The sequence below is a fragment of the Pelodiscus sinensis genome, chromosome 20 (genome assembly GCF_052426305.1).
Source record: "Pelodiscus sinensis isolate ZL-2025 chromosome 20, ASM5242630v1, whole genome shotgun sequence".
NCBI lineage: Eukaryota > Metazoa > Chordata > Testudines > Trionychidae > Pelodiscus > Pelodiscus sinensis.
The window spans coordinates 3,079,081-3,104,461 of record NC_143071.1 but is presented as its reverse complement, the minus strand read 5'-3'; the positions used below and the strand labels follow the sequence as shown (position 1 = coordinate 3,104,461).

The 25,381-nt window shown below is 59.2% G+C and overlaps 2 protein-coding genes and 1 long non-coding RNA gene across 3 annotated transcripts in view; 2 read left to right on the top strand and 1 right to left on the bottom strand.

The window, feature by feature from the left end:
- The first annotated feature begins 326 nt into the window (after positions 1–326).
- On the top strand, positions 327–11,341 carry TEPSIN (TEPSIN adaptor related protein complex 4 accessory protein). Its single transcript, XM_075904074.2, has 13 exons — positions 327–435; positions 1,489–1,561; positions 3,173–3,264; positions 3,579–3,672; positions 3,927–3,994; positions 4,156–4,234; positions 4,985–5,056; positions 5,783–5,986; positions 6,401–6,575; positions 7,068–7,169; positions 7,508–7,586; positions 8,487–8,621; positions 9,092–11,341. The coding sequence occupies exons 1-13, from the start codon at positions 394–396 to the stop codon at positions 9,632–9,634; spliced, it is 1,758 nt and encodes a 585-aa protein (XP_075760189.2). The 5' UTR covers positions 327–393; the 3' UTR covers positions 9,635–11,341.
- A 138-nt stretch (positions 11,342–11,479) lies between these two features.
- On the bottom strand, positions 11,480–14,152 carry LOC142819143 (uncharacterized). The gene is made up of 3 exons (XR_012896928.2): positions 13,746–14,152; positions 13,369–13,648; positions 11,480–12,018 (listed from the first exon to the last, which is right to left on the bottom strand). It is a non-coding gene; the product is annotated as an uncharacterized LOC142819143 (long non-coding RNA).
- Positions 14,153–16,810: 2,658 nt separating this feature from the next.
- The window catches only part of CEP131 (centrosomal protein 131), a 33,361-nt gene continuing 24,790 nt past the window's right edge, over positions 16,811–25,381 (top strand). The window contains exons 1-3 of the mRNA XM_075904065.2: positions 16,811–17,426; positions 19,382–19,583; positions 24,572–24,666. Coding sequence (XP_075760180.2) covers positions 19,407–19,583; positions 24,572–24,666 — 272 coding nt within the window. The 5' untranslated portion in view covers positions 16,811–17,426; positions 19,382–19,406. The remainder of the gene's footprint in view (positions 17,427–19,381; positions 19,584–24,571; positions 24,667–25,381) is intronic.

Below are 25,381 nucleotides of genomic sequence, written 5' to 3'. Positions count from 1 at the left end.
TGGTGTGCTGTGATAGGGGCAACCTCCTGTCCGTCAGACCGCGCTCGGCTCTGGATTGGTTCCAACCAACAACCTTTTCATAGCCCGGCCCCACCCTGACGAGACTTCGGGTGGGTTACGTACAACGTCCTCCTTAGTGACTTCTGATTGGTCCCTTTCGCACATGGGGGCTTCTGATTGGACGAGATGCCGGTGATTTACTTCCCTTCCCTCGTCCCTCTGCTGGTGGCGACAGTAATATCGGCAGCTTCCGCCTGCGGCCTCGTCCTCCTCTGGTGCTGATTGGTTGAGCTGGGAGGAAGCCGCGCTCTGATTGGCGGGCAGGGCGTTCCGGGGGCGGGCAGATGAGGCCGGGTTCAGGGGCGGCCGGGCGGGTTGAGGGCAGAGAGAATCATGGCGGCGCCGCTGCGGGATCGGTTGGGTTTCCTGAGCCGGGTACGGGGGCCGGGGCGGGCTGGGGGCCGGCCTGCGGGGACACTGGGGTAGGCCCGGGAAGGGGGTGGGGGTGGGAGCTGAGTGGTGATGTCACCACGACACCCGAAGCCTCCGTGGCGTCACTCCCCGTTGGTGTGACGTCACCCCGTTGCGATGACGTCGTCCCAAGTTGGTATGACGTCACCCCGATCGGGATGATGTCACTCGGTGACCTTGCCGCAGTGATGTGACGTGTGGCGCTGACCTCGCCCCCTCCCCCGCGGGGCTGCCCCAGGAGGTGGGGTCGCCTGCCCCCCCCAGCTCCGCCCTCACGCTGGGAGCAGCCTGGGGCGCTCGGTCCCTCGGGGGGGGGGTCGGCTCCCCCCGCCCCAGGCGGCAGGTGACAGCTGGACACCGGCAGGGGCTGCCTCCTCCTGGGCTCTCCTGCCAGGCCAGGCGCTGTGATCCGGGGCCCACCGGGGCCCGTCCAGACTTCGCCCCTCTGGGAGATGGAGCTGGCAGCGTGTCTGGATCTAGGGAGCACAAGGCAGCAGCTTTCACCCCGGGGGCAAGAGCTTGGAGGTGACCAAGCTCAGCGTGTGCTGCTCCCTCTGGAGCCAAGTGGCTCAGCCTGGGTCCTGAAGTCTCTGAGTTTCCCATCTCACCCTGCTGTACGGGTACCACGTCGTCCCCAAACAGTTGTCCTAGTTTCCCTAGGAGGTGGCTAATGATGGCTCTGACTTGCTCTGGGCACTGCCCAACCGGCTCTGTCTGGTCCAGTGCCCTGTCGCTGACCATGGCTCTGAAGTGGCTGCTTAAGGAATCATTTGCAGCTTAGGGCAATGTCTTCCTAACGCTGTCACTGCCCTGAAGAGGTACCAAAGAGCGAGGGACATGCTTCTCCCCAGGACTGTGATGTGTGGGGCAGGGAGGTGCTCTAGTTGGATGGTGCCTTCAGCATTGCAGCTGCGGGTGTGTGCAGGGGTGAGGTGTTGAAAAGGAGCTTGGGGGCTCCCTGGGGATGGGGCTGCCTCTCTATCCCTCATTGGACAGTGCTGGTTTCGTCTCTTTCAGCTGCCCACTCTGATGAAAGGCACCTCCGATGATAACGTCCCATGCCCTGGGTACCTGTTTGAAGAAATCGCAAGTATCCTTTATTCATAGAGTCATAGAACACTAGAACTGGAAGGGACCTCGAGAGGTCATTGAGTCCAGTCCCCTGCCCTCATGGCAGGACCAAGCCCCATCTAGACCATCTCTGACAGGTGTCTGTCCAACCTGCTCTTAAATATCCCTAGTGATGGAGCTTCCACAACCTCTCTAGGCAATTTATTCTGGTGTGTAACCACCTTGACAGGTGCGAAGTTTTTCCTAATGTCTAAACTAAACCTCCCTCACTGCAATTTAAGCCCATTGAATCATAGAACCATAGAGCTGGAAGAGCCCTCAGAAGGTCAAGTCCAGCCCCCTGCCCAGGGCAGGACTAATCCCAACTAAATCAACCCGGCCAGGGCTTTGTCAAGCCGAGACTGAAACACCTCTAGGGATGGAGACTCCACTACAGGCAGTCCCCGGGTTACGTACAAGATAGGGACTAAAGGTTTGTTCTTACGTTGAATTTGTATGTAAGTCGGAACTGGCTCCAGATTCAGCTGCTGCCACTGAAACTGACCAGGGGCTGACTACAGGAAGCAGGAGGCAGAGTTGCTCTGCCCCCAGCTTCCTGGAATCAGCCTGATCAGTTTCAACAGCTGCTGAATCTGGAGCCTGCGACAGAACAGCTGGGGCGCTGCCCGGTAGGTTCCCACAGGACCAACCCGGCAGCACCCCAGCTGCTCTACCCGAGGCGTCCCGCAACAAAAGCCTGGTCTGCTGGGGGGGACGCACTAGCTGTGCCCCCTCCCCCCCCAGCAGACCAGGGAGACCCGAGCAAAGCCACACAGGTGGAGGGACCCCGCTGCCCGTGCGGCTTTGCTCCTGTCTCCCTGGGGTGCTGGGGGGGTCCAGCGGCTTTGCTGGACCCCCCCAGCAGACCAGGGAGACCAGGAGAAGCTTTCCTCACTCCGGAGGACACGGGTGGCGACCCGCCGCCCGTGAGCTCCGGGGCGAGAAAAGCCCCGTTCGTAAGTGCGGATCCGACTTAAGTCAGATCCGCGTAAGGCGGGGACTGCCTGTACTTCCCTAGGGAACCCATCCCAGTGCTTCACCACTCTCCTAGGGAAATCGTTTTTCCTGATATCCAACCTGGACCTCTCCCACCGCAACTTGAGCCCATTGCTCCTTGTTCTGCCATCTGCCACCACTGAGAACAGCCTCTCTCCAGCCTCTTTGGAACCCCCTTCAGGAAGTTGAAGGCTGCTCTCAAATCCCCCCTCGCTCTTCTCTTCTGCAGACTAAACAGACCCAACTCCCTCAGCCTGTCCTCGCTCCTTTTCCTGTCCTCAAAGGTTAATGATACAGTTTTTCTCCCTCCTCCTTCTAACACCCTTTAAGAGCCATTAACCATTATCCCCAGTGTCAGGCTGGGAATGCAGAGATGGAGAAGTTTGGCAAAGGTGCTGAAAGAAACCAGGGCGGGTTTCGAGGCCAGTGTCAGGTATTTCCTTCCCTGTGTAATAGTTACTAAGAGGGATCACTTAGGGAGAGCGTGGGTTAGTGGTTAGAGCATGTGGCGGTGGCAGCATGGTGGTCTGGGTTCTCTTCCCTGCCCCGGTACTCCTGGAGTGAGTGTCCCTTCCCTGACGCTGTAATGTCCCAGAGATCTCCCACGACTCCCCTGGGAGCAGCCAGTGCCTCCTGGAGCATCTCCTGAACCGGCTGCAGAATAACTCCTGTCACGTCAAGCTGAAGGTAACTGGGCACTGCCGGGGCAGCACAGCCCCAGGGTCTGTCCTTGGGGTGCAGGCAGGAGGGAGGCGAGAGCTCGGGGGCAGTGGGACTGAACGTGCCCAGGAAAAGGGGGCGCAGGCCATGCTGCACGGTTGCTGCCCACCCTGGTGTGACTGGAGAGGAGCTGGGGAGCCTCCACCTGGCTCCCCGCTCTGCCTGTCGGGCTCTGGTGCTTTCCACCCGCCCCTGCCCAGTTCTGGTCTGGCTAAGTGCAGGCCGCCGAGCGAGTCCCCAGGCCTCCGATTCCGCTGCCCCAGCCTCTGCTGTGTCGCCAGGTGCTGAAGATCCTGCTGTACATGTGCACGCACGGCTCGGCGCAGTTCCTCCAGCAGCTGAAAAGGAATTCCGCCTTCATCCAGGAAGCAGCAGGTAGCCGGGCCCCTGGGCGGCCCCGGGATGGGCTGGGTCAGCGCCGTTACCTGGAGAGAGGCCGCCCCAGGGCAGCGCTGTGCACTGAGGAGGGAAGGGCCCCCCACCCCACTGGTGCTCCTGACGTCCCTGCTGCCAGCTGCGAGCTGTGGGGGGTTATTGCTGGGCCTGGTGCACCCTGCTAGCTGTGCCTGGGTGGTGGTAGGCCTTACGCCCCTGCGCCAGCCCAGCCCGTCCCCCCCTCTGCCTCCTAGTGTTTGCAGGGCCGCCGGATCCCCTGCACGGCAACAGCATGTACCAGAAGGTCCGAGCAGCAGCACAGGTGAGTGGCGCCCCGCCCCGGCCAGGGGATAGGACTCTGCTGGGCCGGGGGAATTCGAGGCACCCTCCTGCCCTGGCTCCAAGCCCTGGCCAGGGTTGGCTGGAGCCGGATTGGGGCCCGGGGCCGTCTCCTGGCTGTGACGCTCTGTCCTGTCCCTGCAGGACTTGACCAGTGCTTTATTTTCCGATACCTTGCTGCCCCTGGCGACTGCTCAGCCCTGCAGGCCGCTTCCCCCAACAGGTAAGCACCAGCCCAGTGTGCACCCCCCTCCCCCCGAGAGGTGCTGCGCTGGCAGCCCTGGAGACCGGTGCTTGTGCCTTCTCCCCGGGGCGGGTGCAGCTCCCCCCCCATGCTGCTTGTGAATGAGGCGAGTCCGGGGAGGCGGTCGGGCCCCGTGGGCATCGCTGTCTGTGCTGCGCTTGGCTCTGTCACGTCACTGCCTCCTGGGACTCCCCCTCTGCCAGGGGCTGGAAGACCGTCGCTGCTCCTGCCGGCTGCTGGCGCGGCTGTGGGCCATGGCCCGAGTTGCTGGCCCCTGCAGCAGCCTGCCCAGGGAGCCTGGGGCGGGAACCCGGCGATGCCTCCCGCCCCGCGGGGGACGCACCCTTGTCGGAGGCGCGGGCACAACTCCGGGAGGGGCAGCTGCCCTTGCAGCAAACAGAGAGCCAGGGATGGGATGGGGCCAAGGGGCATGAGGCGCCCCTGCCCAGCTGCCAGGGGGCGTTGGCACCGGGCTCCCTACGGCCCCTTTGAAAATCCTACCCCGAAAGGGCACCAGCCTCCGGCCAGCCCGGCTGCGCTCCGCAGTGACTGGGCAGGGCTCCGCCGCCTCCCAGCGCCACGGGCGTGTCCCCACCAGCGGGCAGCACCCGCCGCTATCCCAGTGCTCACTGCAGGGGAGGGTTTGGCTGTGCCCAGCCCCGGGTGCAGAAAGGGGCGGGGGGGCCCGGCCCGGCGAGGGTCGGTCTGTCTGAATGTCTCTGCCTCCAGGAATGGGCGCCCAGCCCAGCCCCTGCGGCTCCTTGCAAGGCTTTGGCTTCACCGGCCAGAGACGCGGCTCCCGTAAGTGCCCCTCCCCCGCGCCCCGGCCACGTCGCCAGCTCTCGGGGTTCACCCCAGGGCCCCGACTGGCGCCTCCGGGGGGCTCCGCAGCCGCCGGCACCGGCCACCCGCTTAGCCCTGGTTGGGCCGAGCAAATCGTGAGCCGGACGCCCGAGCGCAAGGAGCACGGGCCCCGTGTGAACTCTGGGACCTGCAGCCCTGGGTTTCCCACCACGCTGGTGGCTTCAGGGGCCGGGCTTGTGGCATTTGCACCTCAGGTTGGCAGCGCAGCGCAGGGGCCTGGTCTGATGCGCCCTGTGCCCAGAGCGGGCCCGGCCCAGGCAGCGGCAGGGGGCACGTCCCCTACGCCCCAGCCCCAGCGCGGGGTCCCTGGTGGCGGGTGACAGCGCTCCAGTCTCCCCAGCCCCCGAGGGTCCCTGCCGAGATGCCACCGGGCGTGGATCCAATCGTAGACTGCGCCCTGGGGAAATAGCTGGGGGCCTGTGGCAGGAGCTCAGGCCTGGTGAGGAGTCGGGGGGGGGGGGGGTGCTGGGCTGGGAGAAGTTTGGGCCTCCCTGAAGCTGTCCCCACCCTGCAGCCCAAAGCCCGGACAGCCCCTGGGCAGCGCAGCCGGGAAGGGGGCCCAGCCTGGTCCCCCCCCCCTCCCAAGTCCTGCTGGCCTACAGGCTGCTCTCCGGGCTGAGCCCAGCACAGACTCTCACCCGGCCCTTTCCTGCCCTTGCCCAGCGTCGGCCGGCGAGGCCCTGCTCTCCAGCATACAGAAAGCAGCCGAGGTGGTCGCCAGCGCCGTGCTGCCCGGCCCACAGCTCCCGCCTCCCCGCCCCAGGGAGCTGCAGGAAGATGCCTACCAGCCCGTCACAGCGCCGCCTCCTGGCAAGAGCCGTGCGGGGCCGGGGAAGCCCCCTGCTGCTGCGGCCCACAGTGTCCGAGGTAGGTGCGCGGGGCCGGGCAGAGCAAAGCGGCTCCCCCAGGCAGCTCCGTGTGGCCCCTGCGGACTTAGGGCCTCGCGTGTCCTGGCAGGGAGGGGAAGGTTGTCCCATGCAGTGACCGTGCTGGGGTCCTGGCGCTCGCCACGGGAGGATGCTTCTCCGTAAAGTGGCTCGCCACATGCTCAGCAAACCCTAGGAAGTGCCTCACGCTGCCCTGCAATGCAGCCACCTCTGGGGTGAGATACAGCCACCGTTGTGCAGCGTAGAACACTGCTCCGCAGTCCGGGGCAGGACTAGCAAGACCCTGGTTTCTAAGGAGCACGAAGTGTGGCCTGTAGGGTGCGTCACAGCTGTCGGTTGATCCCTGAAGCGGGAAACGGGCTTTGAGTGCCTCTCTCGGGGGCTTCTCCTGCAGGGAGCCACCAGGCCGGGCAGGCGGGAGGCGGCTGGGAAGAGGTGGACAGCGGGCACAGCTCCCAGAACTCCTCGCAGGAGAACGGGGAGCAGAGCAGGACCTCCGACTCCTTCAGCAAGTCGGGCAGCGACGGCCAGTCGGCAGCCAGCCGGGAGCTGGGGGCTGTCACGGAGAGGTGAGCCGGAGAGGGCCCGGAGCCGGGTGGGAGAGAGGGAAGGGGGCTTCGAGCTAGTGGCGGTGGGGGTGCGGCTGGAGTTAAAACCAGCGGGCTGCCCCTTCTCCAGTCTCCCCAAAGTTCCTGTGGTGCCCCCAGCTTCTCGCCCAGGTAATTCAGTGCCCCTGTGGGTGCTGGGTCCCCGTTTCCCAGCGGCTCGGTCAGCGGCTGCAGGGGCAGCCAGTCGGGCAGACGCTGGGGGTTGGTCTGTCTGAGCTCCACCCCTGCTGGGGGGCCCGGGAGCCCCTCGCACGATGATGGCACTTGGGGCTGTGTGCTGGGGCAGGTGGGAGGTGCCCCGGGTCAGTGGCTTGTGGGTTGGAAGGCGGGACTGCCCTGTGCCGGCTGCCCCCTGCTGTCTGCCCCTCGGGGCGGGTCCTTTGATCCGGCCTGCGTGCTGCCCCTCGGGAGCGGGGCTCCGGGCCGAGGTGACGGGCTGGCTCTCGCCGGCAGGGTGGAGGGCGACTGCCTGAGAGAGCTGAGCCTGGTGAGCACGCTGACCCGGGGCTCCAAGGTCTTCCTGACGCGGGACGAGACCCAGCACTTCGTCAAAGAGTAAGAGTCCGTCGCCTCCCCTCCTGCCCGCCCAGGGGTGCAGCGGGGGCAGGGCGGGGGCTGCGTTCCCACCCTTGCAGGCGTGCCGGAACGGGCTGGGCTGGGCGCTCTCCACAGCTGTGTGGCCCCAGGCCCCCAACCGGGCCTGGCCAATGGGTGGGTCCCTGCCCTCCCTCTGGGTCTGGGCCAGAGCTGAGAGCAAGCGTGTGGCAAAGGAGAGTCCCTGGAGGGCTCAGCCAGCCCCTGAGGTGGCGCGGCAGGAACGGGGGGGGCTGGGGCGGCTCTGTCCCCCGCCACCTGTGGGAGAGGCTGAGCCTGCGGCAATGCCCCCTCGCCAGGTGCGGGCTGCTGAACTGCGAGGTGGTGCTGGAGCTGCTGAGCCGGACGCTGCAGGACCCCAGCGAGCTCGTCTGCATGGTGGGTGCGGGGGGCGGGGGGCTGCATCCCCTGACGGTGGGTGCTGGCGGACAGCAGACTGGCCAGAGCCACTGAGACGCCTCAGGGCTGGGGGCTCCCTGTGGGAGGGGGCTGACGGGGTCTAGTGCGGGTCACAGCCGGGGCTGTGCACTGGTTCGTGCCTCCCTTTGCCTGCCCTGCTGGGGCTCAGCCCAGTACCGGGGGGGAAGGGCTCCCGCACCCCATGGCTGGGCTCTGTGACTGGGCCCTGGAGACAGGGCTTGCCTGGACTGGGGAAACTGCGCAGGGCCCACGGGGAGCCCAGCTCCACAGGCTGTCGCTGGGCATGTTCAGTATCGGTTCACGGAACAGGCAGTTCACCTCGTGAATTCTTATCGGTTACTCGACTGTTCTAGAGTCCTTGGGGGCGGGGCCGGCAGCCCCACTCCCGAGGAGCCCCCGCCACTCCGTAACCGTGGCAGCAGCGCTGGGTGCCAGGCGAACGCTGGTCCACGAGGGGAGCCAGTGTGAAAACCAGCTCCCCTGGCGGACCCGACTGCCTGGCGCCCTGCACTGCTGCCTCTGATACAGATGCAGCAGCCCGTGTCCAGGGGGGTCTGAGCTCCTGGACTCAGCACGAGCTGGAACTGAGCCGGGCTGCCTGCCCGCCAGCTCCTATCTGCTTTAAATGTGGAGCCGCAGGGGGGCACAAGCCAGGGCTGAGCCAGGCTGCTAAAAAATGTCCTGGTGGGAGAAATGGCATGTGGTCTAAACTCGATAGCATTAACCGATAAGCTTATCGTTAATCAGTTAATTGACTGGCCTGTTCCATCCCTCGCTGTCCCCCTGGCATGTCACGACTCTGAGCCATCTCCCTGGGCTGGGGCGGGCCCCTCTCTGACCCTGCCCTGCCCTTGCCAGAGGTCCATGTGTGCCGTATCCTGCCTCCTGTGCTCCGACCTGCTGGCCCACGAGCAGATCTTTGCCGTTACCCAGCCACACCTGCAGCAGCTCAGCCAACGAAGCCCCGGCCCCGTGGCCAACAAAGCCACAAAGGTGAGTCCCGAGGGGCTGGCCGGAGCCAGCTCCCGCCTCCCTCCCCTGCAGCAGAGAGCCCAGGGGGGTGCAGGGTCCCCTCCCGCCCCAAGGCTGGGCCAGACTTGGCTACTAGAGGAAACCAGGGCATCAGCTGGTGGCCGTGCAGCTCAGGAAGGAAAGGTCGTCCCCCTCCCCCCCGTGAAGCTTTGCACAGTAGGCCCAGGGCTTCCTGGGTGGTGACCCCCGGCAGAGCACCAGGTAGCGAACCTGCCAGGCTGGATACCAGCTTGACATCTGCTCCAGCACTCGTGCCAGGCAACATGGGGTCAGCACAAAAGGCCTCTCCGGAATCCCGTCCGGCCCCCTTGCAGGCAGGCTGGCAGGAGCCGGCTGCTGGCCTCCCCCGTGTGACGGGATCAGTGGGGGGCAGACCCTCCGCCCCAGGTGCTGCACTGACCCCTTGCTCTGTTCCTCCCTTTCCTTGCCAGCTCCTGCGGCAGTTTGAGGCTCTGTGCCGGAGCCACCCCTCTCCCAGGAGAACGCAGCCGGACGCAGCTCCCTCTGCTCCTGCCGGGGGCTCCCCCCCGCACACGTGCGACTTGCTGACGGATGTCACGCCTCCGGCAGGAGAGGCTGTTCTCAAACCCGTCAGCTTAGCCCCTTTCCCCTCGAGAGAGCAGGGCAGGGAAGCGGAGACGTGTGAGCGGCTGGGGGGCGCTGCGCCAGGCTGCCGGTGCCAGCAGGAGGCGGAGTGCCGGTGCCAGGAGCCCCAGCCGGACGAGGCCTGGATGGATTCTGGGCGTGCACAGATGCTGCATGGCAGGCAGGGGGCAGCCGCACCCCCTCAGAGCCTCTCCCTGTTTGCTGGCATGGAGCTGGTCGCCTTTCCCCGCCCAGCAGGAGCCAGCCCTGGCGAGAGGGGATGTGGCTTTCCTGTTCCATGGACACCGCCCTGTACTGGGACCCGCAGGGGACCCGGGGACGCTGAGGGCAGCCAGGAAACTTCTGCATTCTCCTTCCTCAACATGTAGCAGCTGGGCCTGCTGAGCAACTGGGGCCTCCCTCACTGTGTCTTGCTCCCAGGCCACTGCTGCGGGGGCACCGGGGTGCCCTCCCGACTGGCGCTGCGGGGCACCGGGTGACTCAGCCCACAGCAAGCCTTCCCCCTCCTTGTGGGCGCTGCACAGGCCCCGTCCTGCTGGGGAGTAACTGGCTGGGGCGCAGCAAGGGAAGGGAGTCCCCGGTCACTCCCTTCAGTTTGATCCCTGGGGTGCCCTGCGCAGCCCTACGATAGCAATGCAGCGTAACCCCACGCAGGGCGGGGGCTGTGCCACCCCAGCCGTTTCCAGGCTGCCACGGGGGAGGTGAGAATCCCCTTGACTGTGCCCCCCCCCCCAGTTAAGGTTGTGCCACAGGTTTCAGGCTAATCATTTCTCCTTGGCTGCTCAGGCCCTCTCAGTGGCCACCTGTAGCACGGCCCAGAGGCATGCTGGGAAGGGGCTGGACTCAACCTCTCGGGCGCTGCCTTGGCCTGCGTGTATGAACGAGCTGATTGCTAGAGCAGTCACTTAACCTCAGGGGCTGAGGAGTCCCTTGAAAGGCCCTGGGCTGCCCTACAATAGCAATGCAGCGTAGCCCCACGCAGGGCAGTGACTACAGCAGCCTCCGGCCCCTTGCTCGTGGGGGAGGAGGCACTGAGCAGGCCAGTCTGGCAAAGTCCTTTTCGAGGAAGGTGACTCTTCTGGCTCAGCCGTGGCAGGAACTTCAATACTCGTTACAGTTGACTGGGTAAACGGTAGCATTCTGATTGGTTAACCGGGGCCGGCCAGCCCACCTAGGGCGGGGGGCTCCTCCAACCCAGCCCTCCGTGGGCAGAGGGCTCATCCAGACGAGGGGGCAGGCTGCTCTGACCGGATCCTACCGTATCATGCTGCTCCGGCTGGCCGGCCCTCTGGTTAACTAGTTACCGGGCAAGCGTGGCTAATGCTTAACCGATTAACTGGTTACCTTCCACATCCCTAATCAGTGGCTCCTACACGCCCTGCAGGCCCTGGGCTGAGCTGCTGTGGGAGTCTGGCTGAGCTGGTTTGGTTTCCTGATATTGTAGCTGTTTACCTGAAGGTGCGTCTGTTTGTCTGTCTGTCTCTCACACACACACACACAAAAATACCTCTGGGGCATGTGGGGCAGCAGCCCCTGTCTCACCTGCAGCCTGCTCTCTTCCCAAGCCGCACTGGGGAAAGGGAAGTCATCTTACAGGCCCAGGCAGCCTTGGGCAGGAGCTGGACACGTTATGCAGGGATCGCACGTCACACTGGTGAGCTTGCTGAGAGTCGGTTGTGTACATGTCTGTGTGTTGTCCTTGGGTTCGGGCCAACCAGACCCGACCATCTGTGGGGGGGATCCACTACAGGCAAATCCCTGGGGAAAATTCCTTTCTAGCTGTGTCTGATCTGCCCCCCGGGGCAGAAGCGTGGGTGGGCTCCTGCTGTGTGTAAAACATCCTGCAGCCACAGCCCGGCTCCCCTGCAGCGCGTACCAGTGCACATCCTACCTCCCCATCACAGCCACTCACCGCAGCCTCCTTCCTCCCGCAGCCAGGCTGTCCTCGGCTGGGAGCCGGGACGGTCCATTGTTCAGAAAGCCTCCTGGAAGCCGGTCCATGTTTACAGACTGTGTGTGTGTGGCGGTGGCGGGTTGCTAACACAACACTGTTAATAAACACTACGTTGTGTATATTTAAAGTGTGACTCATTGTCGGCCTGAGCTTCCAAGGTGTGCTTGTTCACAACCTGTCTCTCAGCTACCTCTGCGTTCTGCTGCAGAGCACGCTGGGGTGGCTTTCCTGGCCCCAGTGGTGGGTGCAAAGTCGGGGCCGCGCTGAACCCCCGACCCCTGCTAAGGCCCATGAGGACTCTCTTCTCTCCCATTTCAGAGCTACGCAGTCTGCTGAGAGCATGTGTGGTTTGGAGTTTCTTGTTCTGGCACTAAGCCTCAGCTGGCTTCTAGACTCCCGGCACCAAAGAGCTGTGCTCATGTAACAAAGGCTGTTTGCTCTGGGCCCATTGGAAAGTCACATCTCCCCATGTTCTGTCCTTTGACACAAAGCCAAACCTCCTCCGAACTGGTCTCATGTTCCGTAACCTGGTGTTTTCTTTAGCAAATCTGATCCTTTGAAAAGACGCGCTAACCACTTTTGTGTTTGCATGACGCTGAGCCCGTGAACTCAGAGCGCTGCGTGGTGCCTGGCACTGCCAGACCCAGAGGTTGCACATCGGCGTCTTTCTCAAGAGCGTCTCCTGAATAGGAAAAGCAAAGACCACCACGTTCGGGAGGCCGCTTCCTCTTGTAACTTAAAGCAAGGGCGGGGTTTGCTTGTGCCAGGACAGTGGGATGCACTGCGCCTCTGAAAACCCTACAGAAAAGAGAATCACCAGACAGGTGAAAGGGGCTGGCTGGGGACAGCGTACACCCCCCCCCGCCTCTCACCCCCCGCCCCCATTTGAGACTGCCTGACCCCACCCCAATAGGGAGGGGAGGGTGAAGCTTCTGCCCACCTTGATTTGTACAGGGACATTGCTGGCTGTTCCCTGGCCTCAGGGAGTGAGGGAAAAGTGCATCCTTCACTGGGTGGATAGCACAGAAGAACCTGGACATGCACCCCTTCCCCCGGCTGTGCCTGCTGGAGCTGCAGTGGCCATGGAGAGGCACTTCCCACCTGGCCCCAAGCTGCTGCGGGGAGAGAGGGCTGGGGGTGTCCTCTCCCGGGCTGGGTGGGGTTCGTTAAGTAGCTGTGGGGCCGTGCTACCGTGCAGCGTAGGGGAACCTTGGTGGGGATGCAGGATGTAGGCCTTGGATGGAGTTTTGGTGCAGGGTGTGGGCTCAGGGCTGGAGGTTGCACTGGATATAGGCTCTGGGAGGGAGTTTTCGTGGGGGAAGGGGGTGCAGGGATGTGGGCTCTGGGTTGAGGAGTTGGTCATGTGCTCCAGCCCCCTAATTATTTTGGTCGCCCTCTGCTGGACCCTCTCCAATGCATCCGCATCCTTTCTATAGTGGGGGGCCCAGAACTGGACACAGTACTCCAGATGTGGCCTCCCTAGTGCCGAATAAAGGGGAATAATCACTTCTCTGGATCTGCTAACAATGCTCCTCCTAATGCAGCCTAATATGCCATTAGCCTTCTTGGCTACAAGGACACGCTGTTGACTCATATCCAGCTTCTCATCCACTGGAATCCCCAGGTCCTTTTCTGCTGAACTGCTACTTAGCCAGTCGGTCCCCAGCCTGTAACAACGCTTGGGATTCTTCCGTCCCAAGTGCAGGACTCTGCATTTGTTCTTGTTGAATCTCATCCGATTTCTTTTGGCCCAATCCTCTAATTTGTCTAGGTCACTCTGGACCCTATCCCTGCCCTCCAGTGTATCTACCTCTCCCTCTAGCTTAGTGTCATCCTTAAATTTGCTGAGGGTGCAATCCATCCCCTCAGCCAGGTCATTAATAAAGGTGTTGAACAAAACCGGTCCTAGCACTGCAATCCGTGGGGCACTCCCCTTGAAACCGACCGCCAACCTGACATCTAGCCGTAGATCACTACCCGATGGGCCCGACAGTCTGGCCAGCTTTCTATCCACCTCACCGTCCATTTCTCCAATCCATATTCCCTTAACTTGTTGGCAAAAATATTGTGGGAGACAGGATTAAAAGCTTTGCTAAAGTCAAGGTCTAGCACATCCACCGACTTCCCCATGTCCACAGAGCCAGTTACCTCATCATAGAAGCTAATCAGATTGGTCAGGCACGACTTGCCCTTGGTGAATCCATGTTGATTATTCCTCATCACATTCTCCTCTTCCAAGTGCTTCAAAATGGATTCCTTGAGGATCCCCTCCATGATTTTTTGGGGACTGAGGGAAGGCTGACTGGTCTGTAGTTCCCTGGACTGTCCCTCTTCCCGTTCTTAAAGTTGGGCACTGCATTTGCCTTTTTCCAATCATCTAGGATCTCTCCCGATCTCCATGAGATTTCAAAGATAATGGCCAAAGGCTCTGCAATGATATTTGCCAACTCCCTCACTACCCTCAGATGCATTAAATCCGGACCCATGGATTTGTGTAGGTTTAGCTTTTCTAAATAGTTCCTAACCTGTTCTCTCTCCACCGAGGGCTGCCCATACTGCGTTGCCTAGTGCAGTAGTCTGGGAGCTGACCATGTCTGTGAAGACAGAAGCAAAGAAAGCATTGAGTACTTCAGCTTTTCCCACATCATCTGTCACTAGGTTACCTCCCTCGTCCAGTAAGGGTCCCCTCTCCCCCACACCCTCTCTGATCACCAACATGCCTGTAGAAACCTTTCTTGTTGCCCTTCACATCCCTTGCCAGCTGCAATTCCAGTTGCGCTTTCACCTTCCTGAGAACTCCCCTGCATTCTCAAGCAATATATTTATACTCCTCCATAGTCACCTGTCCAAGTTTCCACTTCTTATAAGCTTCCTTTTTGTACTTACCTCACTGCTGTCCCTCCTCACCCCTACCTCCCCTTGTCCCCCTTCCCTGCCTTTCCTCACCCTGCCCCATCCCTCCTCACTGAACCCCCTGCCTACTCCATACCCCACCCTGTCCCTCCCCATCTCCACCTCCCTTCACCCCACTAGTAGCAACCTCTGCCTCTCTGAGCCAAATATGGCTCTTGTTGTGTCATTCCCAAAATACACTTTAACTCTGGCACACAGCAAGCTGGGGCTCTGCTGGCCCCACCCTGGCAGCATCTCCAGAGCAAGCTGCTTGCCCTGCTACAGGCTGGTGGACTCAAACCCACAGCCCCAGCTTCTGGGGGCTGAGGCCTTATCCATTAGGCCACTGGAGGATCTGTGCCACTTTCAGCTGATGTCAGCTCCAGCCCTGGGCAAGCCGGTAATAGCAGCCTGGGCCAAGGTGGGAGAGACTTGGACCCACAGCCCCAAGTAGCAGAGGCTGCTGGTTAATGCCTTATCCAGTAGGCCACTGGAGGACTCACCTCACCCCACCTCCCTACCTTCACCAGCCTACCCCAACCCTGTGCCCTGAGTCCATCATCCCTACAAGCTGCATGGAAACTTTTGAGAGAGACCATAACAGAGGCTCAACTGAACTGTAGACCCCACATTAAAAAATAGTATGAGAACCAAAAAAGTACAGAAACAAATATGGTTCTTTTGTCATTCCCATAATACATGCAACTTTTAAAATTAAACTGCTAACTGGCACACAGCAGCAGCTCCAAAGCAAGCCGCCCTGCCCCACCCCACCCCAATGGTGGTCGATCAGCTGCTCCCAGGGTGGGCAGGCAAACTCAAACCCACAACCTCAGACTCCAGGGGCTGATGCCTTAGCCTTCAGAGGACCCACCTCACCTCCCTACCTTTAGCTGTTTCCTTATTCGCTTGTACACTCCCCACACCATGCCGAACCCTTCCACTTTCCCTGATATCCCTCAGCTTGCCTGCTCCTCCTCTACCACCTGCCTGCCTCTAGCCCGACCCTCCTCCATCTCCACCCGCGGGTTGGTGCATGTGGGGCTCAGCCCCAAACTGGAGGGGGCGGGGGAAGAGGCAGTACAAGCTCCCCCCCCCCCATCCCAGCATTGTGCTCAGCTGTGTGTCACGTTCGGGGCCATGTGGCAGCGGGGCCAAGCGCAAATTTTGCCTTTGCCCCCAGCTGCATAACAGCCGCTATGCCTCTGGCTCTTTGTGGACTTGTTCTGGATTTTGATGTAGTTTGGCTCTTTAGTTTGAAAAGGTTGCCGACCCCTGCCTAACCCACCCCCCACTCCACCCCTCCCTCTCCTGGCCCCCTGCCCCACATCACCCCTCCCCTCCCTCTCCTGGCCCCCTGCCCCACATCGCCCCGCCCCTCCCTCTCCTGGCCCCCTGCCCCACATCGCCCCGCCCCTCCCTCTCCTGGCCCCCTGCCCCACATCGCCCCGCCCCTCCCTCTCCTGGCCCCCTGCCCCACATCACCCCGCCCCTCCCTCTCCCGGCCCCCTGCCCCACATCGCCCCGCCCCCCCTCCCTCCCTCTCCTGGCCCCCTGCCCCACATCACCCCACCCCTCCCTCTCCTGGCCCCCTGCCCCACATCACCCCACCCCTCCCTCTCCTGGCCCCCTGCCCTAACCCACCCCCCACTCCACCCCTCCCTCTCCTGGCCCCCTGCCCCACATTACCCCTCCCCTCCCTCTCCCGGCCCCCTGCCCCACATCGCCCCGCCCCTCCCTCTCCCGGCCCCCTGCCCCACATCGCCCCGCCCCTCCCTCTCCCGGCCCCCTGCCCCACATCGCCCCGCCCCTCCCTCTCCCGGCCCCCTGCCCCACATCGCCCCGCCCCTCCCTCTCCCGGCCCCCTGCCCCACATCGCCCCGCCCCTCCCTCTCCTGGCCCCCTGCCCCACATCACCCCTCCCCTCCCTCTCCTGGCCCCCTGCCCCACATCGCCCCGCCCCCTGCCCCACATCGCCCCGCCCCTCCCTCTCCCGGCCCCGCCCCCTCCCGGCCAGCGCGCGGCGAGCTCCCCCCTTGGCCCCCGCGCGCCCTGGCTCGGGGCTCCGCAGCCCCCGCCCGCCGGCTGCCGCCTCAACCGAACTCCCTGCCCGCGCGACGGGCAGCCGAGCCGCCCCGTGAGAGGCCGGCGTCCGCGCAGCGGGCCAATGGGGTGGCTGGGGAGGCGGGCTCGCGCCCCGCGTTAGGCTGTTCTGGGGCCGGTTACGCGCGTCCACGGCGGCTTCCCCGGCCCCTTGTTTGGGGCGCGCGGCGCTCGAGGGGCCCTTCCCACAATGCACCTGGGCCGGCCGGACCCGAGCGGCGAGCCCGGAGCGCCTGGGGGGGACCCGGCCCCATAGCGCCTCCTGGGGGGGGGACCCGGCCCCATAGCGCCTCCTGGGGGGGGACCCCGGCCCCACAGCTCCTGGGGGGGGGGACCCGGCCCCATAGCGCCTCCTGGGGGGGGGACCCGGCCCCATAGCGCCTCCTGGGGGGGGACCCGGCCCCACAGCTCCTGATAGGGGGGGACTCCGGCCCCACAGCGCCTCCTGGGGGGGGGACCCGGCCCCACAGCGCCTCCTGGGGGGGGGACCCGGCCCCACAGCGCCTCCTGGGGGGGGGACCCGGCCCCATAGCGCCTCCTGGGGGGGGACCCGGCCCCACAGCTCCTGATAGGGGGGGACTCCGGCCCCACAGCGCCTCCTGGGGGGGGGGACCCGGCCCCACAGCGCCTCCTGGGGGGGGGACCCGGCCCCACAGCGCCTCCTGGGGGGGGGGACCCGGCCCCACAGCTCCTGGGGGGGGACCCGGCCCCATAGCGCCTCCTGGGGGGGACTCCGGCCCCACAGCTCCTCCTGGGGGGGGGAGACCCCGGCCCCATAGCTCCTGCTGGGGGGCACTCAGCGCCCTAACTCCTGCTGGTGGGACGGGGGGACCTCTGGCCCATAGTTCTTGGTGGGGGGCAGCAGGCAGTATCCAGCCTGTGAGCCCTCCAGAAGTTTTTTAACTCCCCTGTTTTAAAATCACTCCTGGGGACTCCATTCCCGAGTCACCTGGGGGGAGGGGCACCATCCTATCAGGGGCTTTGTATCGCCCTTTCTCTAGGGTGGGGGGAGCTCAGGGTTGGCCTGCAGGAAAGAGGGGCCGGGCCGTAACAGGGTTTGGGACCTGGACTCCTCTCGGCTGCTGGAGCATCCTTCTGAGATTTGGGCTAAGTTGCCTTTTCCTCTCAAGTTCCCTGCTCCCCAATAGAGGCTGGGAAAATAGGTTTAAATACTAGCACCCCAGCAGGGTGGCGGCTGGAAATTCAGGCAGGTAAGGAATCCTTTTATATTCCTCTTTTCCCCTTTGGTTTGTTTGTGCACGCAGGTCCGGGATTGCTGGCCATTTGCGAGTAATGTTTTGCCAACAAACCACAGGTTTTCTTTTTAATTCCTTGTGCAAGGTTTTTCCTCTGCCTGGAGAACCATCCTGGCCCAATGCAAACCTGACTTGCCCCTGTACTGGAGAGGGGTCTGGCATAGGAAAAGGAGCTTCTGGAGTAAGAATGCTGATGTTATGGTGCTTTTGCAAATAGAGAGTTACACTCAAGCAGCCTTCAGATTGCAGAGCATACTTTGCTAACCTGGTAGTTCTTATTTTATAGCACCCAAAATAAATTGGGCACCTCTCGTAAAACAAATAGAGACAAGGTCCCTGCCTCAAAGTGTTTACAGTATACGACCTTAACCCTGCAATCACTTTTGCCATATCTGTGTGGAGCAAACTTTTTGGTTTTATTAGGTTTTTTTTAGGTAACCCATCTATTATCTTTGTGCTTTTCTGATTTGGTTCAGTAGTAGTGAACCATGAAATATTGAGCAGTCGTGGTAGTTTATAATCCACGCAAAGAATATGTTTCCGTGTGATCTAACTATACATTCCTCTGATCAAATATTTACCAGACTCCCAAGCCCAGTGAGGCTGTGACCCATCTTCCTGGTGTGAGTGTGATGGTTTCCATAGAGAGCCGTTGGTTTGTTGTTCTTGCTTGTGCCAAGGGAATTGCAAATGTCTCTGGAAAGAGCTTAGGCTATCCGATGTGAAGGCTGGATAGTTTCCCCCTTTCTCTCCAAGAACTGAAGCTTTCTTCAATTTCAGCTGCTTTGCAGGAATTGTATTACTATTGAAAGAAATAAAGCAACATAGCAGAGTAATTGTGAAACTGCTTTGAGGCCATGGAGGTTGGAAAGGAGCCAGTAAGGTCCTTGAGAGCTGGGCTTTGCAGTGCAAAGGGAAGGAAGGGACAGAATTTAAGTACTACTTTGGCTGTTAAGGTTGGAGGTAGGGATGTCAGTGGTTAACCGGTTAACTGGCTGGGCTAAAGTTCCGGCCAGGCCCATCGCACTGTCGTGGTGGGTCCCCAGCCTAGCTGGAGCAGCCTGCCGTAGGTGGGGGCTGCTCCTGTCAAGCCAACCTGCCACGCCATGGGCGGGGTGCCGCTCCAGCCCAGCAGCCTGCCTGTCTCCGTTAAACACAATGTTTAACCAGTTAGCTGATTAAAGGGGATTTTACATCCCTAGTGGAGGGTGTTAACTGGGCGCCTCTTTCCCTCAAAACTTTCTTTGCAAGTTCATGACCTCTGACCCTAGTGCTGTGCATTCCTGGCTAGAAGTGATGGACAGAAATTGCATCAGTTCATGCATCGCACAGCCCTTCTCAGCATGCTCCAGTTATACAACTTGTAAAACCTGAATGAAAAGAGTTGGAGGTGGGGGATGGTATCTGAAGTGAAAGAACCCTATTGAACACGGTATGGTATAGGGTGGCTGAACTCAGCTCTCCATCTGTCATAGGGCGACAGTGATACATGTCTGCCTGACATGAAGGTATGGGTATTAGTTAGGCCAAAATACCAAGAAAGTAGCTACTGATTTTGGGAGTGTAACTTGAGACCCTCAGGCTCCGACTTTCAAAGGTTCTGAGTGCCTGCAAACCCAGCTGAAGATGCCGGGAGCTGGAGGGGCTTAGTAAATCAGGCCCAAGATGCCTGACATTCAAAAATTTTAGGCCACTTCTGAAAATGTTGGCGTGGATGGTTAGCATGTACTCGCAGGTGCAAAGAGCCAGGCCAAGCATGGGGTGAGCTGCTCTGTAGTCAGCCCCTGTACATTTGCGCTGTTGGAAGAAAGCTCAGAAGCAGATGACTTATCCTGCCACTGAGATTTGCAGGTGCCAGTCACTTGCTACCTGACCCCACTGTGCTTCATCTCTTCTCAATCCCCTTGCAGGATTTGTCTCCCGCTCCATCCCAAAATGAAAAGCACCCGCAGCTGTTCCTCTTGCCAATCCATCAATGCTGATGGCATAGACCTGAGTCTGACGGGCCTGCCACTGCAAGTTTTGCAGCGGCCAAGCAGCGCCTCTCCAGCTAAGCACATGGCTCGTTCCGTCTCCGTCATCACTGAGAGCAAGCCCAAAAGGAACGCTCTGGTGAGTGCTGTGTGGGGGAGGTGCTTTCTCCAAAACCTCCCATTACCACAGGGGTGGGGAGCCTTCTCAGGGTTGGGGGCTGCTGACCCACGCCCGAGCGAGAGGCAAAGAAACAAAACAAACAAAAAAACCACAGTGACCAAAACTCTCACTAACGTGGCCCTCGACTGAGAAGGAGAGAGACACTCTCCACACTCCCCTTGCACACCGGATCATAGGGGGAGCCTGGGTTAGTAGATTTTGTGCACTCCAGCTCTGCAGAGGAACATCGGAGAGGAGAGGGGTTGGAGAACCAGACTGGGCTCCCCAATGTTGGGGGGAACCCTGAGCCTCAGGGGCTAGATCCAGGCAAGCTGGGGGCCATATCTGGCCCCTGGGCCTTAGGTTCCCGACCCCTGCATTATTGGGAGAATCTGGACAGACATGATACACCCTAGAGCAGTGGTCCCCAACCTTTTGGGGCTGCCAGGCGCCTGGGGCCGGCCCAGATCATTCGGCGGGCGCCGTGGCACCCACGGGCACCGCGTTAGGGACCACTGCCCTAGAGGGGTCCCTGAGTGTTTAACTTCATCCCCTGGGGCATGTGTTCCCCTTGCTTTTGTTCTCTGAGCAGAAGTTGGGTGTGTGCTTTGGGATAGGAGGAGCCTCTAACGGCCTGTTGCTGTTTATGAAGCACCACTGCTGTGTGCGGCAAGTGTTCTGAATTCATTTAATAGAGGCCAGGCCATTTTTCTGGAGAAGAAAGGGTTTGGGAAGGGCCGGCTACAAGCTGGATCTGGAGGGGAGGGGGTTCGGTTGCTGGAGGAGGGATCGTGTTCTTTATCTAGACTACACAGGCTGAAGTCTTGATGTGGACCTGTGGGTCTCCTCCTCCTCCTTTCTCTTCTTGTTCCTTCCCATTGTCCAGTAAGGGCAAGGCGGTGCCAGCAGCTGTCAATCAGTACTTTCCATCCCTTCCTTGCTCTTCCCTTTGGTGACTTCCTTTCAATGATCCTGCATCTGGCAGAAGATGCAGATGTTGGCCTTGTCTTATATCTTCAGACTAGGGATGTAACACTGTCACTGTTTAAATGGTTACGGGAAAGAATTAGTGGACACAAATCAGATATCTGAAAACGCAGTATACAAAAACCTGTGTCAGGCTGATTCCACAAGCCAAATACACAGAGAAGGATTGGAACTTAACTTCATTTACATGTTTAATTCTTATGCAAATGGTATGAACAAGGACATGGGCTAGCTCCCACACTACGTTCCACGTCCTATGACTTAACCCAGTTGTCTCCAACGCAGTGCCTGTGGGCGCCATGGCACCTGCTGGGCCATTTATGTGCACCCGCTGAGTGATTGGGGCCGGCCTCGCACCTGGGCGCGCAGTGTGTGGGGTGTGTCGGCCCCGGGTGCGCGGCGCATGGGGTGTTTTGGTCCTGGGTGCGCGGCATATGGGCGGCCCCACCCCCGGGTGTGCGGTTCATGGGTGGTGCTGGCCCTGGGTGCTCAGTGCATGGGCGGCCCCAAAAGGTTGGGGACCACTGACTTAACCTACCAACCCAACAGTGGAGGTGCTAATTGTTCTTATCAGCCTGTTGTAACCATTTGAACCATCTACTCACTGTCTCTCTCTCTTTCCCCCTCCTTTTCTCTCTTTTTTTTTTTTTCCTCTCTGCACTTCCTTTATTTATTCTTGGATCTGGACTTCTAATACCTCTGTCATCTGAAGAAGTGTGTTGCGCCCACAAAAGCTCATGATTCCATCTACATGTTTTGTTAGTTTTTAAGGTGCTACTAGTCTATTTGTTGTTTTTTAAGATTTTCTTTAGAGAGCTATTGTTGGGTTTTGCAACACACCGCTGGGGATACCCAGCACTCTGAGCCACTGTGTTCCCTCTCTGGCTTTGCACCAGTGGACTTGCTGGAGATTAGACTGTTTGCTCCCTGCCATCCCAGCAAATGCTTCATGGCTTTCCCAGTCCAGACTGGGCCAGCTGGTAACAATCAGTGAACTCCAGCCCTCAGGCTCATCAGAGAGGTTTCTTGGCAGTGCACAGCTCCTACCCCTGTGCATTCCCAGAAGACGTTAGTCAGGCCCTCTTAACTTCTCTATGTAACTGAGGTAACTATTCCTGTCTCTTCAGTCGCAGCACTGAACGGGTTTATAATAAAAGTAAAACAAGTTAATTAACACGAGAGCATTGATTAAGTGTTACCAGGTAAAAGAGAGTACAGCTGAGATGGTTACATACAAATGAATGTGAAAACATGCATCTCAGAATCTAAAACTTAGTCTTGCACGATGCAGTCTTTGTTCAAGAGGATTTCTTTTACCTCCAGTCTCCTTTCGAGCATTTGCTGTCAGATTCTGCCCAGACCAATCACAGAAGCAAATAACTCAGGGTCTGTCTACACTACAAAGTTAATTCGAACTAACAGCCGTTAGTTCGAATGAACTTTCATAGGCGCTACACATACAAACCGCTAGTTCGAACTTAATTCGAACTAGCGGAGCGCTTAATTCGAACTAGGTAAACCTCATTCTATGAGGACTAACGCCTATTTCCAATTAAGTAGTTCGAATTAAGGGCTGTGTAGCCACTTAATTCGAACTAATGGGAGGTTAGCCCTTCCCAGCTTGCCCTGGTGGCCACTCTGGGTCAAACCAGGGAAACTCTTCAGCCCCCCTCCCGGCCCTGGAGCCCTTAAAGGGCCATGGTCTGACTACGGTGCTTGTGCCAGGTGCAAGCCTGCCAGCACCTAGCCAGCAGACCCTGCACCTGGCACGGCATGAGCCAGCTACCCGCTGCCATCCAGCCCTCCGCCTCTTCCCGGGACCAGGCTGGCAGCTCCCAGGAGCCTGCCGCAAGAGGCGGGCGCCCACCTGGTCTAGTGTGGAGATCGTGGACCTCATCCAGGTTTGGGGGGAGGCCTCCAACGTCCATGACCTCCGCACTAGGCACAGGAAAGTGGCCGTCTAGGGCAGGATAGCTGCCAGCCTGGCCACCAAAGGCCACATGCGAACCCAGGAGCAGGTTTGCATGAAAATCATGGTGGTCCAGTGAGACCCTTGAGCTTAGAACATAAGAACGGCCGTACTAGATCAGACCAAAGGTCCATCTAGCCCAGTAGCCTGTCTGCCGACAGCGGCCAACACCAACTACCCCGGAGGGGATGGACCGAAGACAATGACCAAGCCATTTGTCTCATGCCATCCATCTCCAGCCTTTCACAAACAGAGACCAGGGACACCGTTCCTACCCCCTGGCTAATAGCACTCCATGGACCCAACCTCCATGAATTTATCTAACTTCTCTTTAAACTCTGTTCTAGTTCTAGCCTTCACAGCCTCCTGCAGCAAGGAGTTCCACAGGTTGACTATTTGGTTTGTGAAGAAGAACTTTCTTTTATTAGTTTGAAGCCTGCTACCCATTCATTTCATTTGGTGTCCTCTAGTCCTTCTCTTATGGGAACTAATGAAGAACTTTCCTTTATGCACCCTCTTCTGATTTTATAGACTTCTATCATATTCCCCCTCAGTCTCCTCTTTTCTAAGCTGAAAAGTCCCAGTCTTTTTAGCCTCTCTTCATATGGGACCTGTTCCAAACCCCTAATCATTTTAGTTGCCCTTTTCTGAACCCTTTCCAAGACCAAAACATCTCTTTTGAGGTGAGACCACATCTGTACACAGTACTGAAGATATGGCGTACCATAGTTTTATACTTCCCCTCCTCCTTCTTCGCCTGGCTTCCCCCTTCCAGCTCCCTCCTCTCAGGTTTCCCCTTCCCCTCTTCCACCCTCTCACCTCCTTTTCCCAGTCTCCCCAGAGGTTAATCCCCCATCCCCAGTTTTGTTAAATAAAGAGAGTTTCTATTCTTGAACACACGTGTCCTTTATTTTTTTTTACATCAGGAAGGGGGGGCTAGGGAGGGATAAGTGGAAGGAGGTGAGGGAGGAATGGGGTACGAGCCCCCGATGGGGAGGACTGGGGTGGCTCTGCGGGCTCCTCAGGGTGGAAGCTCTCCTGCAGGGTTTCCTGGATCCTGACAGGCCCCCGATTGACCTCCCCCGGATGGCAGCCTGTGGCAAGTGCAGCCAGGCTAATGGCCGAGTGCTGTGATGTGCCGAGTGCGAGCACTCAAGGCACTCCAAGCCAGGACTGCTTTGCTGTCCCTCATCGAGGTAGACAAGCAAGCAGGGAACCCTGAGAATTGTCTGTCTGGGGTGGGGGTCGGGTCCCTCAAGCACAGCCCTCGGCTAGCCTGAGGCAGCAGCTCCACACTCTAAGTCCTAACCTGATGCCCTGCCGGCACCTGTTCTGGCCAGCCTTAACTTCGGTTCAGGGTCCACTCAATGTGGACATGCTAGTTCAAATTAGCAAAACGCTAATTCGCATTAGTTTTTAGGTCTAGATGCACTAATTCGAATTGGCTTAGTTAGAATTAACTAATTCGAATGAAGTTGGTTCGAATTAGTGCTGTAGTGTAGACATACCCTCAGTTTCTTTTTCGCCTGAGGTGAAGGATAAAGGTGGAGTGTGGCTCTGTTCCTTGTATCCGTGAAGAGATTTCTCCATCTTACAAGGCAAGAAGACTTCTGGGGACTCAGTTGTCTGCATCTCTCTAGTGATCTCTCTAGCGATGTTGATTCTCTGTCCCTCCAGCTCAGAACAGGATAACCCCCTGCTGTTTAGCTGGATAGCTGTCCTTACTGCTACTATGTAAATTGAGGTCAACCCACATTTCTGGGTGTAGGACTGACCCGTTTATCACCGTGGTCTAGGCTAGGCTGTTTTATCGTGACCATCATATAGAGGGAATTTGTAGCTTCACGTACAGGGTCGACACATGTCTTTGACCATGAGATTAATAATCAGTGTTTTGTTAGATTTCATCTGACACGTCACAAAGCACATTTTGTACAAATATCATTGTAGTAGTGTGTAGGGTGTGACTACAGAGTGCCGCAGTTCACAGATTTCGCTTTCCCCTGTGCAGGAAGATGCAGGACTTGGCTGTTCCAGGGCCATTAACAATCTCCGGAGATCCAGCAGTACCACCCAGGTCAACCAGCAGGTGAATGGTGCTTTCAGGTAGGGCTAAAAGAATACCTACCCACCACATTTACCCAAAAGCAAGGAAACCCTCAGTGTCATGGTTTGGTTAAGCTAACTGGTCCTTGTCTGAGGTTCAGGTACTTTTAATCCTGAGATGGAAACTGACCTCCTTTCTCAGTGATCTCATGTTCTCCTGTCCCTTCAGATCATGTCTGGGTTTCAGTTTTGGAAAACCAATGGTCCTTTTCCTTGGGGGAGCATGAGGTTAGAATCTAGGCGAGACAGGCAATGTACACAAAAACCCTTTCAGAAATGAGCCTCGAGTAAACCACACCTCAAATTAATTCCAGGAGGCACGGATGTCCATTCTAACAATCCAACTTGTGTTGCTTAGCACTTCTGAGCACCATAGAATAGCAAACCATTGTGCATGCAGGATGGACAATGCAAGGAGAGGGACAGCTGACCGGTGAGCTGACCAGATCTACTTCCCAGCCCTTTGGGTGCTCAGACATAGAGAGACTCATAAATAGGTAGAGAGATTTCATCTCTTAAAGGAGAGAGAGCATCACGTATTAGTACAGGAGAGAAGAAACTTCTGTCAACTGTTGTGACCTCCCTGAGACCTGTCCTCCCTCCTCCTGTCCCGCAAGAGGTAGGAAGGTTTTATTCTGCTATTGCAGACTCTCCACTGTCTCTGATTGTGAAAGGCCATTCTCCTGTTTGACTGACATTTGCCCCCAGCCTTGGG